This window comes from Lonchura striata, chromosome Z (assembly GCF_046129695.1).
Source record: "Lonchura striata isolate bLonStr1 chromosome Z, bLonStr1.mat, whole genome shotgun sequence".
NCBI lineage: Eukaryota > Metazoa > Chordata > Aves > Passeriformes > Estrildidae > Lonchura > Lonchura striata.
The window spans coordinates 37,965,397-37,983,611 of NC_134642.1; the positions used below are offsets into that span (position 1 = coordinate 37,965,397).

At 34.0% G+C, this 18,215-nt stretch overlaps 1 protein-coding gene across 1 annotated transcript in view; it reads right to left on the reverse strand.

The window, feature by feature from the left end:
- Positions 1-18,215, reverse strand: part of SPEF2 (sperm flagellar 2) — a 72,812-nt gene that overhangs the window by 18,596 nt on the left and 36,001 nt on the right. The window contains exons 21-27 of the mRNA XM_031507294.2: positions 16,015-16,152; positions 13,561-13,721; positions 12,480-12,657; positions 11,540-11,699; positions 9,482-9,583; positions 7,733-7,871; positions 6,332-6,573 (exon numbers count right to left, since the gene is read on the reverse strand). Coding sequence (XP_031363154.2) covers positions 6,332-6,573; positions 7,733-7,871; positions 9,482-9,583; positions 11,540-11,699; positions 12,480-12,657; positions 13,561-13,721; positions 16,015-16,152 — 1,120 coding nt within the window. The remainder of the gene's footprint in view (positions 1-6,331; positions 6,574-7,732; positions 7,872-9,481; positions 9,584-11,539; positions 11,700-12,479; positions 12,658-13,560; positions 13,722-16,014; positions 16,153-18,215) is intronic.

An 18,215-nucleotide genomic window follows, 5' to 3' on the forward strand; every position in this document is an offset into this window, starting at 1 on the left:
TTTGCCAGAGTATGCAACCCATGAAGTGCAGCCACATCAATGCTGTTTTTGAAACAGGGAAGAGCAAAGTTATGAAGTGGAATTCAGAATGGTCTTTTAGGCAAAACATCTCCAGAAAACAGTGCTGAAGTCACAAACTGATTACAATATCCATCATACCTGGAATTAGCAGAAATGTTAACTTGGAGCAAGCCTGTAAATACATAATCAAAAACCTGACACAGAATGCCTAAGATGCTTACATAGGAGATGGCATGATCTTCTAAAAATGTGTTAACCTGCAAATGATGTTATTACTGCTTTCAGAAGTGTATATGCATTCTTAATGCACTGAGATTATTTTGAACTTTCCCATATGGCCCTGAAGATGGTCACCCTTGTATTTTGTAGGAGCAAATCCCATAAACCGTCATTTTAAAAAAGTTTATTTCTAGGTCTCATTTATCTCCTACATTTGGCCAGTAATTTCAAGGTTCTTTTAGTATATCATTGCCATAACTTTAGGACTTCAAAAAGAAAGCAATAAGTAAGCAATCGGAATTGCATGCAGAATGGAAGCAATAAACTGAGAAATCTATTTGTTCACTGGAAATAACAAAAGTAACACCCTGCAGATGACCTAAAATCTGACTCTCCCTCCTTATTGTGGTGTGTATGTTAAGAAGCAGAATTAATGAGTACATTAAGCTAATCACAGAGAGGAATGCTATTTATAGTGCTTTAAAAGGTCTTGAGAAAAAGAGTTTTTGTATGCCACTCTTTTCTACTTTGGAAGAAGGAGCAAATTTTTTAATATATACACTATATAATTTGTGGCAAATTGTTCCAATTGTTGAAAAATGTGACAGTTTGTTCCATTCTATTCTAAGCATCCTGAAAAGTCATAATATTAATAAAAGAAGTTAGAAACATGCAGTTTAAATACATTTCCAGTATGAATGATTCTTGTAAAAGAACTTAAAATCTAAGATAGCAGCTGTGGTCTACAAGGACAGTGAAACTGGACTGTCTCATGAGGTTTTGTGAGACAGGTGTGCCCAGGTACCATAAACAGAACTGAAAAGAAGAGAAATATTCCTAACACACAGTAAAGGTTAAAAGACTTCATTAGGCAGACACAAAACCACAAGATAAGATGAAAAAGAGACTGGAGAACTGGACTTGCAACTTGAGAAGTAAAAAGAGTATAAGGGACAAAAACATTTTAACACCTCCATAGTGCTTCCTCCTTCTTTAGGCATATGAAAACCTATGGAAATGTGCTAGTGATTAAGGAAATAAGGATCAAGAGTAGACCTGTGATCCACTATCAGGGATAATATTCCCTGTAAGATTGGCCTTCAGTGTTTCCAACATTTTTTTCAATTGACATGGAGAAACTGGGAATATAGGAAAAGGTGGGATCTGTTGCAGTGATGCCATGGAAAGACTAGAGGATACAAAAGGAAGCCAGACTGTACTACATATGAAGTAACGTATGAAGCAACTTCTTCACATTAAGTTTGTTATCAAATCAAATTTAGAAGAAAACCAATGTAGGAAAAGCTACACTAGGTAGAATTGTTTTTCATTAAAATCTTCTTCAAAGGCAGTATCATTCCCTGATACACACAGTGACTGGCAAGCCTTTACATGTTTCAACCCAGAAACTTAAAAAAAAAAAAAAAAAGCAAAAAAAAATTGTAGTGAAGATACTAAGATTATGACCACTAAACTAAAAAAAAAAAAAAAAAAAAAAAAATAAAAAGAAGCATTATGAATGACAGCAGCATAACTTTACACTACACACTATGAACCAGGACTATGACATTTTAAATTGAACCTATGACATTTAAAGAGCAATCACGATGTCTCAGTTATTAAGGCAGATATAAAAAAGAGACTATTTCTTAAAATTACACCAGTCAGTACAGTATTTTCTATAGGCACAGTATAAAAATATTTCCATAAACTGATGAAGTAGTAAATCTCTAGTAAACATTCAGTTTATACATTTACACAGGCAACAAAATATTAAGAGATTGTAAACCTGTACTAGAGATGAGAATTATGTTACCATCTATTCCCTCATAATCAAATTTTACCAAAATATTTGAACAGATTAATATTCCCTTCTATTTTCCCTGAGAAAAACGTTTCCATAGCAGTTCCTGACTAGAGTTTTAGATAATAATCCCTTGCAAATTACATACCAGACTCTGTAGCAATTTTATAAGGATGAATGAGTGAAATATACCCTGAGGGCTGAATTATATTCTTTTAACTTAAGGGCTCTAAAAGGTAGTAATATAGGATACTTCTACCCTTAGATGAGAAAGATGGGACTCTCAAAAATGTGATAATTTTCATCCAAGTTGTTGATAGACTCATCACTCCTTCCAGTCAATTTCACTGTAAATATTTGCATAATTTATTCACTAATTATTACTGGTGCTGCTTTATGTCCAATCTTCATTAAATAGCAAGCATTGGGATTTTAAATTTAGAAGCACTGAGAATTAAGGTATTTTTGTCGCTGCACAGATGTAGTGAGGGATGAGGTCCTCTGTCATGCTGTCTGAAATCTTAAAATTATATATATCTATATATACATAGATTTATACATATATAAATTCAAATGCACAGAAACATACACAAACGTGTTAAATATGTTCCACAAATTTCTGAAATTAAATAACATACATTACTTAGTAAGAGACATAACAGGAGGTGTAAATTAAACTGTTGGTAGAATTACTAAGTTTTCATCTAGAAAGAGATACTTCCTCTATCCACAAACTTAAAACGTCCATATTGTCAGGTCATAAAAAAACACATTGAAGATAAATCAACTTCAAAAGACATAAGTTAGAGATTATTAAACTATTCCTATGCTCTCATATGGACTTTCATCTCTACTTGCAATCAGGCAATTACTATTCTTCAATTGTTTCTACAACAGTGCTTGAGGAAAGAAAGCATAATCTGTAGACATTATCCAGGGTCTTCATATAATCCTGACTCAATAAAATATTCAATTGAAAAGGCAACATTTCAGCTGAACCACATGCACACTTTAATGTAACTGTCTGCCCCAAATCCACCAATACAGTAAAATTCAATTCACAAGTTCACAATTTGAAAACAAACAGCTATGCAATATGGCCACTGATTGTTCCTTATGTTTACATCTTAGCAGACTATTTGATAGTTTTGTTAAAAAGTATTTTAAACATTTTTGGTTATTGGATATAGAACTTTTTTACATCTGATTGGTGTCTATTCTATTCTAATTCTAGAATCATTTATGTAATTAAACTGAAGGTTCATAAGGATGATGCCTGTGATAAAGAAAAAAAAATTAAAATGCTCTTGTTGATTCAGTCATAAGATAGAGAACAAATCTGGGATATAAACTACTTTGATCTTCTTGGTAATGCAAAACCACACCCAAATTGCATTCTCTGAAACAGCTTTAGAAGAAAACAGACATTCCATACGTGTGCTAATTGAAATGACAAAAGATGTGGTTGTAGAAGATCATATTGCTCAAGGGAATCAAAGGGGATGAGATCTAATCAATATTTGAATTTTGTTGATAAGAAAAGCATGCAAAGACTGTAAGAGAGAAAATAAAAATGGTGGATGTTATTAGCTCCATTTAAGACTCATCACAGCTCTTCCTATGAAAAAGTACTCCGAAGGTAATATATTACAGCACTGCTAAAAACTTGATCAAAGAGTTAGTGAAATTAATTAGTGCAGACTCATGTTGACTTTGGGCAAGAGCACTTGGGATAGTAATAAAACAAAAAATAAACTTCTTTCTCAAATGAAAGACTGTCAGTAAGTAGGAAGGTCCAGCACAGGCTGTTTTTTTGTCCATTGGTGCTTAGAATGGAGAATAATTGCTTCCATGGAGAGCAAAGTGTGAGGAATAGCATAAAGTTGTCTGTGAAGAATTGGCAGTTCTTTAAAACTTTAGATTCCTAGGAAACACAAAACTGTTTCATAAGAATTCTTCCATGAATATCAAATATTTTTAAAGTATACTGGCACTCCCACTTTTAGATATAATTTTGGTAATTTGTTAATATATTTAAAAAATACTTCCTTTTGACATTTACCAAATATCTTGTGATAAACCTGCTTACATGTTAAATTTTATATAATCACCCCTCCTTTGTTACTCGTTTTTTGCTTGCATTTCTAAGTAAAAATATGCTTCATGTAATCTCCATGATGCTTTAGAAAAGCCTAATTTCCAATTTTGAGAACAAGTTCAGGAAATTTATTATTCATTACTACTCCTATTCTAGTACTAGCAGATTGGTAGATTTATTCTGTTTATAGTTGCCCAATAGCCTATGCCCATGTGCTTTTTTATGTGGATTTCAACTGTGAATGCTGAGAGATATACTGGGTGGGTAAGAAGAAGAAAAAATAAGAAGCTTGGTAGCAAATATAGACCTATTTGGAGGTTGTCCAAGACAGGGGCTTGTTTGTTACCTTTTGGTATCTCCTTTAGAGATGCTGTTCAACAATTTCACTGCCGCTGTGCTGGGTGCTTTAGTGTTTTTCCCTCTTTTGTTCAGTGAGAGACTAACTACTGAGATGTGTATTTTCTGTTGACCATTCTATTGAAAAAGGGAAGACAGCAGCCTTTGAAAAATTTTCCTGATGTTTTAGGAAAGAAAAGAGTTTATAATGAAACGGTCACCTTAGGAAACCTAGGATGTGATTTATGCTGTCTTAAAATGTATTAGAGACTGGGAGGAAGTATTTTAAAGATGACTTGCACAGCTTGTGCTTTCCATCCAAATTCAACTATCCAAAAAAGATAATAGTTACCAAAGAGAAGATAAATACATGGGGTATGAGACCTTATTTTAAACAATAATTCTTTCCCATTGTCTCAGAGAACAAGCAGCAGCATTCTTTTATGGTCTCATGACTGCTAAGGGAAAGAATTCCCTTTTTCAGATAGTCATGCAAGTCACTTTGGGTCATTTTAGTGAATATAATACTATCAAAAGGGAAATATTGTAGAATGATAAAGACTTCAATTGTTTTCTTGCTAATTATTACAAATTTTCGAAGAAAATGGTTGTTCTGTCTAAATATGTCAAGAATATTAAAGTCTATAATAGACAATTTTTTTTAAAGTATCTTAATCATGAATGATCAAAACCAAAAAAAACCGTTTAAGTGGAAGTACCAATTAAACTTGTATCTGTGTTTCACTTCTATGGAACTATAAATTATTACAAACACACAGATTTTTCATTTTGTGTGGCATTATATATGCATTACTATCTGCAGAATAGGTCTCTACAGAAGATTTTGAAATGCTTACAACACACATCTACATTCCTACACTAGAGATAAGATGATTTGCATCTCTCTACGGGAAAACTGTAAATATCTTTTTCCCTAAAGTGGTTTTATATGCAAAAGGAAATTGGAATTGCACTACAAATATACATGAAAAAAATTTCCAATAAAGAATTAATCTCAACTTTGTTGTGCCTTTGTGGCCTTATTACACTGGAAGAGATAGATCTTGAATTGTAAGCACTTGCTTACACATTGTATTTCACAATCTTAGTGGCAATAATACTAGCATTATAATTTTAATAGGAACACTGGTAATGAAACACTCTGCAAATATATGTGTAACTAACTACTTTCCATCTCAGTTGAAAACTGCCTTACCCAAATTACTTTGCAACATTTATACAGTCTCAGGAACTATTGCAAGTCTTTTTAGGCATCCTAAGCCCTAGGTTCCCTTAATTAGGGAGTAGACATACAATAAAGGCATGTTTAAAGGTAAAAATAAATTACATGTCTGAGCTAATGCTTGCAAATCACCCAAAAAACAGGCACACATTGACTTTAAGAATATAATGCTTAATATTTATAACAGACCCTATAAAATAGTTCCATGAAAATACTGATAATTTTAAAATTTTGTTTTAAAATAATATAGCCTGAGTTCACTGAGCTCTTAATTAGTAATCAATTTTAAAACTTGCATATTTAAATAAAGCAAACTTGATACAGACTGTACTAAAAACCTATTAGAGAGACAACTGTTAAAGCAATACTAAACATGTGGTCTTGACAACAAAAGCCCCTAGGAAAGCCATTAAAAGCTTTCAAGTGGTCTATTATTTCATATTTTCAATATCCCCCACCATGACTTTGCTTTTTATGTAGCAGGATCTTTAACTGTAGTACAATCTTAAACAATATAAATAACCAATGTTTTCTTCACCAATACAGATACCTAATTACTTCAGATTTTAAGTAGATAACCTTCGGGAGTTAAAAGGTAAAAATTTCTTACCTTTAGGTGCCAGCCATAGAAACTGCTTATGAAGTGTAGTAAGTTGTGAAATAGTTAGAGTACTGCTTGCAGAGATTTCAATGCGTTGAAATTCTGGTGGAGGAACAGGGTCAGGAACAGGGTCAGGAACCATTTTTATATCGCTATTGATGAAGAAATCTGTTCCTTCTAAAGTCATTTCATATTGTATTTTGCTAGAACTCTCAATATGATGTCGTGCAACCTCTATCAGTTTTTCAACACTGAAAGCATAAATGCAGAAACTCATGAGTATAATACACAGTGTTAACAACGTAGCTTTAAATTTCAATATTCTTACGCTTTTAAAGCTTTCATAAAATAAGAATTTCAAACCCTCTGTGTGAATTCTGTAATTACCGAAGTAATTATGTAGTCTATTCTTCCTCTGGCTGCAAGAAATCTTTTGACTGTAATTAGAAATTTATATGAAGTCAGATCTAAGATACAGAAGAGACCTGATGGAAAAATATGGAAGCACTTCCTACTGGAGAGGCATATGATCTCCTCTTTCAAGTGCAATGAATACAATTTATACAGGGAAAGACATCAGCTGTCTATAATGTTGAACACAGATTCGGCTTGGAGTGTCAGGTCAAAGGATATGATATTCCTTAAATGCTGTGTCTTTGTTAGCACATGTGAGGACAACAAATAAAACTGGCTGGAAGGAAGAGACTTTGCCTCTTTGAGCTAGTGCCTGTAAGAGCCTTCAAATCCTCCATTTATGCCTCTCTTCTTGGTCATGCCCTGAGATGGATCAAGCAGCACTGTCCCAGGTATGATTCAAAAGTTAGTATAGGACAGAAATACTTTGTAAAGGACAAAGTCACTCCTTTCATTTAGAGAGGAAAAGGCCTTTAATGATACAGACATTGGTCATTCTATGCCAGATAGTCTAATGTACTATAGTGATACCAAGTACATTTTATTTACTAGGACAGAAAAACTGTGAAGTAGAATGTTTTTTTTATGGTCCTTGCAATAGTTTTTGAAATGTAATATGTGGTGATAAGAACAACAGGTGCAATTTTTCACTGTGTGTAAAAAACAGGAAAGAAAATAAGCCCACACTCCAAAGTGACAGAAGTTGCTGAAATTATACAGAGCTTTCTACTAAATGAAATAACTGATTGTCTGCTCAGTAATCTGCTAAATATGTAGTCAAGAAAAATAGCATAGCATGATAATTACCTTTACAAGCAGAACAGCCAAGAACTGAGTTACTAGCATTCAGGTTTCTAAGATAAATCTACACAAAATTATTATTTTCTACATTTTTTTCCCAAATTACTTCTGTCTCCAGACACAACTATATTTAGTAACTCAGTCTAGGTTGAAAAAAAAAAAAAAAAAATCCTGTTTAAAATTGATATATGTTACCTTGATTTCTCCTCCAAGAAGGTGGATCCAAGCCACTTTTCCATATCTCTATAAGCCTCTTCTGCTTTAAATTTTAGATCCTCAAGAAATGCTAAAGCTTTTTCTTTTATAAGTTCTAGCCGAGATTTTGTGGCTGCCTCTGTTTAAATGATAAAGTCATAATGAATAATATTTATAAAATGTGAGGAATATTCTCGGTCTAAGCACCTAAAACTCAGCATATTTAACTGTTTTTAGCTAAAAGTTCCTTAAAAGATACTTGCTGTTTGGCTAGTTATTTTTCTGTAGTACAGTTAAGGCTGATGTAATTGTGGCTTCTGTGCATGTTCTTTGAGCAGCTGCTATCAGTATGTTACAGAAGTAAGTGCATGACAATTTTTGTCTCCCTGTCTTTTCAGAGGTAGGTATTGCACAGATGACTGATAAAGCTGCTCTCTTAACACCAACAGAAAAAAAGTACATTGATGCAACAGAGAAATTAAATTTAAATCAATGTTAAAAACTTAGCAACAATACACAACTAGTGCCTTTGCTAGACTGTATGTATCTGTATAAACAAAACCCACAAGTTATCATCAAGTAACTGGATAACAAAGTTGCCAGGAAAACTGATTCTCAAATACCAACTATGTGCCTGTGCAAATAGGAAATACAGCTTAATGTGTTCAGCCTTCCCTAGGTCTTGGGTTTTTTTCCTTAAAATAGGATGAAAATAAAGCAATGTCAAGACAAAAAAATACATGTTAATGAATCACTAAAATTCAAGTTCATGCAATTAGGATCTTCAAAGTTATTACTATTCTTTTCAGTACTCCAAGATCTCGGAATTTTTATTCTTGAACAGCTTTTGTATTAAACCATATTCAAAGACGTAGGTGTACAAGCATTTGGTCTGACTGGATCTAAAGAAGCCTTATGAGTTTGTGGTTTGTTCGATAACTGCTGTTTGCCCTCTATTTTTCATAATAAAATACAATGTACTAGCTAGCCCACCAAAGAGGTACCATATGACGATGGGTTTGCCAACTGTTGCCAAACAGAATCAATAAAAGCTGGGTTCTATCTTCCCTTTAATGATACAATAGTGTTTCATCTAGTCTAAACCTATCTTAAAAAAAAATCTCAAACCATTTTAAATTTGGGACTTCCTTTCTTCAGACATGTCCTTTTGGCTGAAATGAACCATTTTGTTTGAAAGTTATTGGGTAAGAGAGAAAAAGAGACAGAATGACCAAACAATATATAGCTTTTGGAAGAGTCTGTCCATAAAGCAGTTTGGAAGGACAAACAAAATCTATGTCCTGCTACTTGAATCCCATATTGCTTGAAGAGGAGGGAATCAGAGAAAAAAATCAATGAAATATGCAAATGCCAAAAAATTCTTTCCCAGAATAAAACATCTCAAATACTGAATCCAATTCAATTGAATATTGAAGTGTGAGTAACAGCTTATGCAAAATCTTTTCTCTCAGGACGAATATTTGCTTAGTCATGAAATTAAATTAGATGAAATGAAACAGAAGATAAAAGGAATGAAAATCATATTACTACCTTTAGTATATTTACCACAGAATGACTGATGATTAACACACTAAAAATATTCCCTGATTTCTCCAGACATGACTGATTCTCCTTTTTCTTTCTTATCCAACCATTTTGCCTGCTGTCTCTGGTTAGTATTGACTACCATACTTGTCAAATTAGGAATAACAATCACCTACCAATATAAGTAACCAAATAGTAACATACCCTCATGTTTCAAGGCACTAAAATATTCTTGCTTTATTTTTAGTGCCAGTTCTTCTTTCCTTAATTCTTCTGGGTCTACAGGAACTGGATTGGCTTTTGCTCCTGCATGAAAACAGACCTTTCAGTCTTTGGATTTGCTTGTAAATTTGTGTCTCATGAAAAATTAAATTTTCCACATTACTTGATGTGACCATTTATGAGAATGCAAAGGTGGATACTCAGGTGCCAAACATGATTTACATCTGCAAGTCATGCTATGTTAATACTGCATATAAATACCCCAGCATATACAACTGTACTAAAGTTGCTTAAATAGCATCCTAAAATGTAGTTCTGGATGGAAGATCATGACTGAATAAGTGTGCCTCTCATTTGATCCTAGATGGTCAGAATGTTCTGTTTGACCCTAGTATTTACCAGTTTATCACAATGAGAACATTAATAAATGTCTTTTGAATAATACTTGTTTCTTCTGGAATAAATTAAAGTTTAACAAACTATAGTAAAAATGTTATGATAGTAGCTACCATCAAAGCAGTGAAAAGAGTTATGCTATTATAAAGAAAAAACATGAAAAAAGGAGATCTGTTATTTCATGCCCCTTCAAACTTGCACTTCTACCTTGTTCTGACTTATCTGTGAACAGATAGGTATTTTCACATTTTTAGAGATTTCGTGGAATTCTGTAGCCACGTGACTTACTATTACTCAACAATATTAAAATATTTGTAAATACTTTATCCTGGAAGAAGAGCAGATGGAGATGTTACAGAAAAAATATAATGATAGCTGCATGATGCACAAGGTCAACACAAAACAAATGGTCAATTTTACAAGTGATAAAACTACATGTGCTAAGTTGTATCACTCTGTTACCAGACATATCTCTGTCCTAGGGAATTCTCATGCTACAGGAACACTACAGTAACACTGTATTTGAAATGAAATCAAAGTCAATACTATAGTTACAAATCCATCTGTTCGTCTTCTGTTAGGACGAATGCACAGCTTTCTAGCCGCAGTTCTGGTTTTGTAATTTCAGATAATCTTGTACCAGGTTTGAACAAAAATTTGGTTCCAAGAAGCAATCCACAAACTTCAAACTAGCATACAACAGCTGCTAAGTTTTATCACAAAACTTTTCAAGAAGTCCGAAAATCTGCTGCTCTCTTGGCTAAATTGAGATGCTAAACTACGCCTAAGGCTACCTGGGACTCACAATTGGCTACATATTTGCAAGGCTATGCTTCTGTTCACTCTGTATGGGCAGAAATATCTAGAGAGAGAAAGAACTGAGCATAGTACAAATGAAACTCCTGTCACACAAAAAAAAGTCAATTGTGTTAAGCACAATAATTCTGAAGTTATACCTTTCTCATTTGGAGTACACAAATTTCAGGTTATCCTACACCCACAGGGCTTGAACCTCTCTCTTGCTATGCAGAATGTCTTAACAAAAGATACCAAAGTTTAGGCTGCAGGCCTCACTTTCTAATGAAGTTATGACATATTGCAGACAAAAGGTGAAGATTACATAAACTACTATCTGAACAAGGAAATAATTGCGAGAAAATGCATAAACAGCCTTGCATGCCACAATTTCTTCCAGAACACTGCCTGTTTTTCTCTCCTGGAAATAAATTTTCCATTTTCACCTGGTGGGATTGATTCTTGCCAGACCTATGCAAGATCTATGTCAATAGGAATCTGCTCTTATTTAGGACTTCAGCTGTCAAGTAGGTGCAATTTAATAGAATTTTATCCATAAACTACCTTTAACTGTTCCATTCTGATACAGAATATGAAAAAAAAATATTTAATTTCCCTTTAGAATATTTATTTCTACGTATAACAATTACAAATATTTAAATAAATGCAATTTCCATTCAAAAGCCTTTCCCCTCCTTTATCACTACCAGCTTTTTATACTGATGTCCCATTTTAAAAGAGAAATTAAATCCTAATTAAATGTCTTGGGTTATTAATTTCTGTATTATTCATATATTTACATTCAAGTTATTTCAAGCATTGCTAAAACAAAGCCTGCATTTTAAATACCTCTTTTTTTAGGAGGTGATTTGGAAGACGTCTTTTTGGAACCTTTGCTATCATTCCCAGCCGCTTTGTCTAGTTGTTTCTGTGCAGCTTTCGAAGGTTTCTGTTTTAGCTGACATTCTTTTTCTTCCTCCATTTCTCTAAACTCTATTTCAGCTGTTACCTTGACACCACAGTCACACATAGTACAGTACATAGTATCAGCTCTGTGCAACTACTGTTTTAAATAGCCTATGCTTGCTGAAAGTACTTGATGAGAAGTAGACATATTAAGAAAACAAAAGGAGATAACTAATCAACTAAATTTTTATTATTTATCAAAAATAAAATTCTGCAGCAAAAATGCAAGACAGAGGCATACTGAAATTTAATTCTTGCAGTCACTGCCTGTGCTTGAGGAAAACAATAGAAAAGCAAGAATCAACAGTACACAAAGCAAGCCTACAGCTACATGATAAGGGGGCAGAAGTTTATTTATTTTACATGATCAAAGAGAAAATAAAAATCTTACCTAGAAATCAACAATTTGAAAAGCTTACCTAATTTACTTTAAGCTATACAGAAAAAAGAACGTAACCATAGGTCTGAACATGTGAAAGGTTTGAGCAAACACTGCAGCAAGAATTAAACTTATCCATCTTCTCACACTTCTATTGAGGGATAAGAGAAGAGTTTATCATGGAAGAAGATACATAGAGGTAACATTTGAAATATTTCTCAGTAATGGAATAAAAGGCTCAGTTATAAATATGGAGGTGCTGAAAACACAGATTCCAACATCTTCATAGAACTACAAACATACTCAACAGAAATATTAGTGGTGGAGCAAGACATATGAAACTGAGATAAACAGTGCAAAGATTATGTGTTTAGGCTGCCTGCTGAATGGGGGGGCTTTGACTGTAAAATCCAGAAATCTTTAAGTAAATAAAACATTCCATACCATATCTGATACTGCTGTTACTGCTGTTTGCCATGTATGAGTAATAAGATTTTTATCATTCCTGCAAGTGGTCACTTCACTTTCAGAACTCTTAGCCTTAAGACTGCTCTTCTGAGTTCCACTCTTTTCTGACTCGGTATCAGTTGGTGAAGGTGGTTTCCAAGAAACTAGAGGAATCCTCAAAAATAAAATACAAGGAATAACTTAGATACCGCTTTATAAAAAGTGTTAATATCTACATTGGAGAATACACTGAAAGAATGGAAATGGTATTTCCAAATTTGCAATAGCAAAAAAAAAAAATAAAAAAAAAGGGAAGAACTAGAACTTCCCTTTTTGGTGAGGTGTGTGTATGGCCAGAAAAATGTCCAGTTTAAGTATAACAGCTAAAAATAATAACAGATGGGCAAAACTACATCAAGTGACTGTGTGACCTGCTGACGAATTCCACATGGATTAGACACAGTTTTATTACTCAGATAATTTCTAAATTCACTCTAATTAAGTTTAAAAAATCAGGTGTTATTACTGGTGGCATTTTCTACATTGTGAAAGTATCAGGTGGTATCCCTCATCTTTTAATATGGCATTCAGTTTGGTGCCTCTCTGTAGGCTGCTTTGATTTACGTCTGCTATTACATAACAGTTAATTATATTTACATTTACATAAAATTTGTAACATTTAATTTGATTTATTGACACAAATTTTAAACCAACTAATGTTTCACAACAATACTTTACATATGTGAGAATTGTGCTATAAACTATCAGCAATATAAAGGAAAGCAGGAAACATTATTTTAATAGTAGATTTCCTCCTGATGCAGCTTTTAAAATATTTTGCAATTCAGTGATGCATTGGTGAATATTATACAGGTAAATAAGTAAAAATGATGGATAAATGTAATCTTTAAAATTCTTTGAGATTCATAATATGACTATAATCCCTGGTTAAAAATTTCTTATTTCTCCATCCTTTGAAATATACACACATAATTCCATATACTCCAAAAACTTATCAGTGCATTCTATTTGTTCATTTTATGTGTTCTATTTGTTCAATTTTATGCTGTATTTCTACCTTCTTGATTTGTCTTGATCTTCCTTCTGCTCTCCATTAATAATATCTAACAATGGGATTCTAGTAAAATCTTGAGCGTCTTCTATTGGGATTTTTCCTTCCATTGCCCTGTAATAGTCATGAAGAAGTCGCTTTGTATCTTGGAAACGATCCAGTTCAGTCTGAAGAGGAAAGGACAAAGAGACTGCAATTCAACATACCACGGAACAAATTTCTGTTATCACATGTTAGCAGAAGCAATTCTAAATCTTAAAGAGTTTGAGGGAGAGCAAGAAAAAAATCATATTTGTTTTAAAATTTATAGTACATTGAATACATACTTCTACTTAAATCTATAATGTATTCACACTGTCATTTCGAGGCAGTAATAATAATCTTAATTGTTAAAATAGGAAAAGGTATTTACAATAAATAATGTTCAATGCACTAAATTTAATTACAATATATTTTGATGAATATATATTTCCCAGTAGCAAGAACACTAGTGCTGACAAATTACATGTATCTTCTTGTTCAGAAGAAATAAAGGTTTAAAAGCATAAAATAAAAAGGTTTATGTGATGGAGATAATTATAAAAGTCATACAGTTTTTCTGGATCTAAGTAATCTTGAACACCAAAGTATTGTGATCTTTTTGTGTGAATCATCTCAGAAGAAATTAAGTAAGATTCAAGAAACATTTAACACCTGTCATGTTTTGATTTATTGATTCACTATGGTGTTAGTTTCTAACTGACAAAACAGTACTAAATATTCATGGGAAAATGCACAAAACCACATTCACAAAACAAAGGATAAAACCTTTGTGGTGTAAACCAGCACTTATCCATAAGTTAAGGAGGAAATATCTTCTAGTATAACTGTACATAGAAAGGAATGAAATCTGATAAACGGCATCTATACAAATCTAAGTTTACACAAATACAGAGCCACCTGGGGAATATATGTAACCTCCAACAGAAAACCCCACAAATGGAGAACTCAATGACAAAGAAGCCTATTTTTGGCTGCTTCTAAGAAAAATAGTTATTACATAAAGTTATAGTTGTTATATTTTTAGTACTGTAGTTTTAGGATTAAGGATTCATTTATTTTGGGAAATATGTACTAAGTAAAGCAAGAAGAAATGTTTTCTATTAAATTCTTCTTGATGAAAAAAAGCATAGTAATTTTAAACAGTTATGCATATCCACAAAAGACAGATCAAATTAGATTCATAGTGAATCTCCTCTGAACTCCATCATATATGCCCATGAAATTCTGTTAGAAGTAGGCCTGCAAACATATAACTACACATAAAAGGAGAATAATAAAATTTTTAAGCTTTGTAGTATAACTTTGTCTCCTTCATGTATATAGTTCAAGATGGATTTTTTTAAATATTCAGGACTATAAATATCCTAGTTATAGGACCAATGAGGGGTTCAGATAGTCAGCAGTTATTTGATATTTTGACCTCTCACTGACCTTTTGGGTCAGTGGCCCAAAATCTTTATTTAGGGCATTATGTAGACTCCTTGAAAACAAAGTTAACAATTTCCTTACTATAGCACTGACTATTTCACAAAATTTTCTTGAACTACCACAACACTCACATGAGATAAGAGTGGTTCCCCTTTTTATTAAACATATAAAAATAGCAGAGAGAATTAAAGGGCTGAAAGACCAACCTAAACTGCTGAGGGCTGGCTTTTTCAGCTAAATTAGCATCACAAGGCATGTGTTTAAAACACTGTTTTCATTGTCTTATTTAAATCTGCCATAACTTTCACAGAATGGTCACTTCAGTTTGCACAAAAGCCTGTCTAGCCTAGTCTAGTCTAGAGCACTCCAATCCAATTCTAAACTAAATTTATGCACATAGAACATAAGTAAACAGGGAAATCTTATTTTACTGCAGGACTGAATGGACTCTGGAAAACTTTGAAGTTACATATCTGAAAGCTGGGTAATATTTGAACAACAGCAGCAAATTATGTCTCATTCTCAAAACATAACTTGATTTTTTGGGGTTTCTTTTTGTTAGTCAGCAGATAAAATTTCAAGCTACATCAGTGAAATGAAATTGAGATATGGGAAATACTATAACATCGAGCTGTGAATGATGTAATTCATAAATTAAAAGGCAATGTCAATATGATCACAGAAGGATAAAGAGCTGTAACATTTCTTTCACAAAACTCAAGATGATTCATTGGAGCTCAAAAAATGCGAAAAGTAGCAGTATATAGTAGAGATTGAAAATTCTGGGGGTTGAACAACAAGAATGGTATTTTTCTTGCTCTTTCCTGTATTCCAAAGTTAAATGTATGGCATGTCATCTCTTCTTTGTCTCTTATCTTTGTCTATAAATTCAGAAAACACATGAATATTTGCCTAAGTAATTTTTAATCCTTCACTTATTTGGAGTCAGCCATATGAATTTTCTCTCAGGTTTACTGTAGCAGTCCATACCTGCATAAGTGTAAAGAAATGGTTCATTGCAATCCCCCTACGATCTGGTAACCACTCTTCATTCATGATACCAGTACGTTCCAGCTCTGCTTCTTCCCTTCTGATGTCACAGATATCCCAGAGAAGATCTCTTAGATCCTAAAACACAAAGTCAAATATGGACATTAATTATAAAAGATTTTTTTTTTTTTTTTTTTTTTTTTTTTTTTTTTTTGCCTGGGTATAAGGCAACTTTCTATTTGGGGCTTTTCCTGCACTGTTATAAATATTAATACCTGCTCAGGTCACATGCCTATAGAGGACTGACAGAGAGAAGAACACAAAGATATGTGTTCAGTGTGCAGGCAGCCTTGCTTTTCTCAGGCAGAGAAAAATTCTCTCTGCTATTTCTATATGTTTAATAAAATGAGGAACCACTCTCTTATCTCATGTGAGTGTTGTGGTAATTCAAGAAAAGTTTGTGAAATAGTCAGTGCTATAGTAAGGAAATTGTTAACTTTGTTTTCAAGGAGTCTACAAAGAATCTACCTAAGCTAGACAAATACAAGACTATGAAGAGCTAAGAATCTACCTAAGCTAGACAAATATAAAACTATGACTAGCTAAGCTCCCAACTGCACCAACAACTCTGCACTTGAATGGTTTGCTAATTAATATACTAAGAATAGTACTCTCAGGGGATGGGCAATATGAAAAATACAGAGAAAACTGTGTCAGATTTCAAGTGTTTTTTAAACTTGAGTCACTTCCACACCAGTTTTCCCTAATGTTCATTTAATTAAGGGCTCTTCAACTAGTGACTATGTCAAATAACAATATGGGGTCACTGACAGCACTGAGGGCCTACTAAGCATAAAACATTATGCACCCCTTTGTTCCTTATTGCCATCTCTGCATGAAAATAGTGTGACAGGCCACTATGTGTAAGAGAATAAGAGTGGAATTAAATAGAAGAATTTATAGGAGAAGAGTGCTGTTAAATACAGTGCCAAGGTAAGACGAGATGTCTCTGGCACCAGGCATTTCTACCCGACATGGCCTGTTCTGGGACAGAAGAAAAGGAGAGGAGCTTAGGTTTCTGGTGAAGTGATTCCATATTCACCAGGTCTTGGCTGCAACTTGTTATGTCAGATTCTGTATCTCTCCCCGTCTGAAGACTTCAGATAAAGCTACTTATCCTCTGTTGGACAAAAGCCACAGGGAAGTCCCTGGGCTACCTAACACAACAATGATGGCTAGAAGGTAGTCAAGGTGAAGGTAATCAGATATTCATGGCTGCTCACATTGTAGATTATGCACATAAAGACATGGTACTGGATGAAAAATATTTTAGCATGTGAATATCTATTGGCAGTGGTGAATTGCCCTTGGCTGGCTGCCAGCTGTCCACCAAACTGCTCTATCACTCTTCCTCATAGAAAAGGAAGAGAAAATATGATGGAAAAGTTCATGAATAAAGATAATGATGAGGAGATCACTCACCATCATATGCAAAACAGACTTGATTTGGGGCAATTAATTTAATGCCAATTAATAACAGTAGAATAATGAGACATAAAACAAACCTAAAACCACCTTTCCCTCATCCATTCTTCTTCCTGGGCTTATTTAAGCCTGGGAAGACTTTTCAGTCCTGACTTTTTTCTCTTTTAAATGGCATAGGAAAAATGGGGAATGAATAATTAGGGTGAGTTCATTATACATTTTTATCTGCCACTCTTTCCCTGCTCCATGGTGAGGGTCCTCCCATGGAAAACTCCATGGATTTTTCTAATGCAAGTCCTTCCCATAGGCTTCAGTTCTTCAACAACCACTCCAGTGTGGATCCTTGCTGTGTGTGCAGCCCTTTACAACTGTACTGCTCCAGTGTGCATACTCCATGGGCCACAGCTCCTGCTAGGAACCTGCTCTGGTTGGGCTCTCCACAGGCTGCTGCTCCTTCACAGCATGTCCACCTGATACAGCCTGGGTGGACCGAGTGGACTGCAGGGTGAGATCTGCTTCCCTGCAGTCCTCCATGGGCTTCCGTGGAACAACCTGCATCACCACGACCTTCTCCACAGGCCACAGGGGAATCTCTGCTCCAGTGCCTGGAGCACGTCCTCTTCCTCCTTCTTCACTGTCCCTGGTGACTATAGAGCTGCTTGTCACATTTTCTCACTTCTCTCTCACAGCTGCCATGCTTTCTTACAGAATCCACT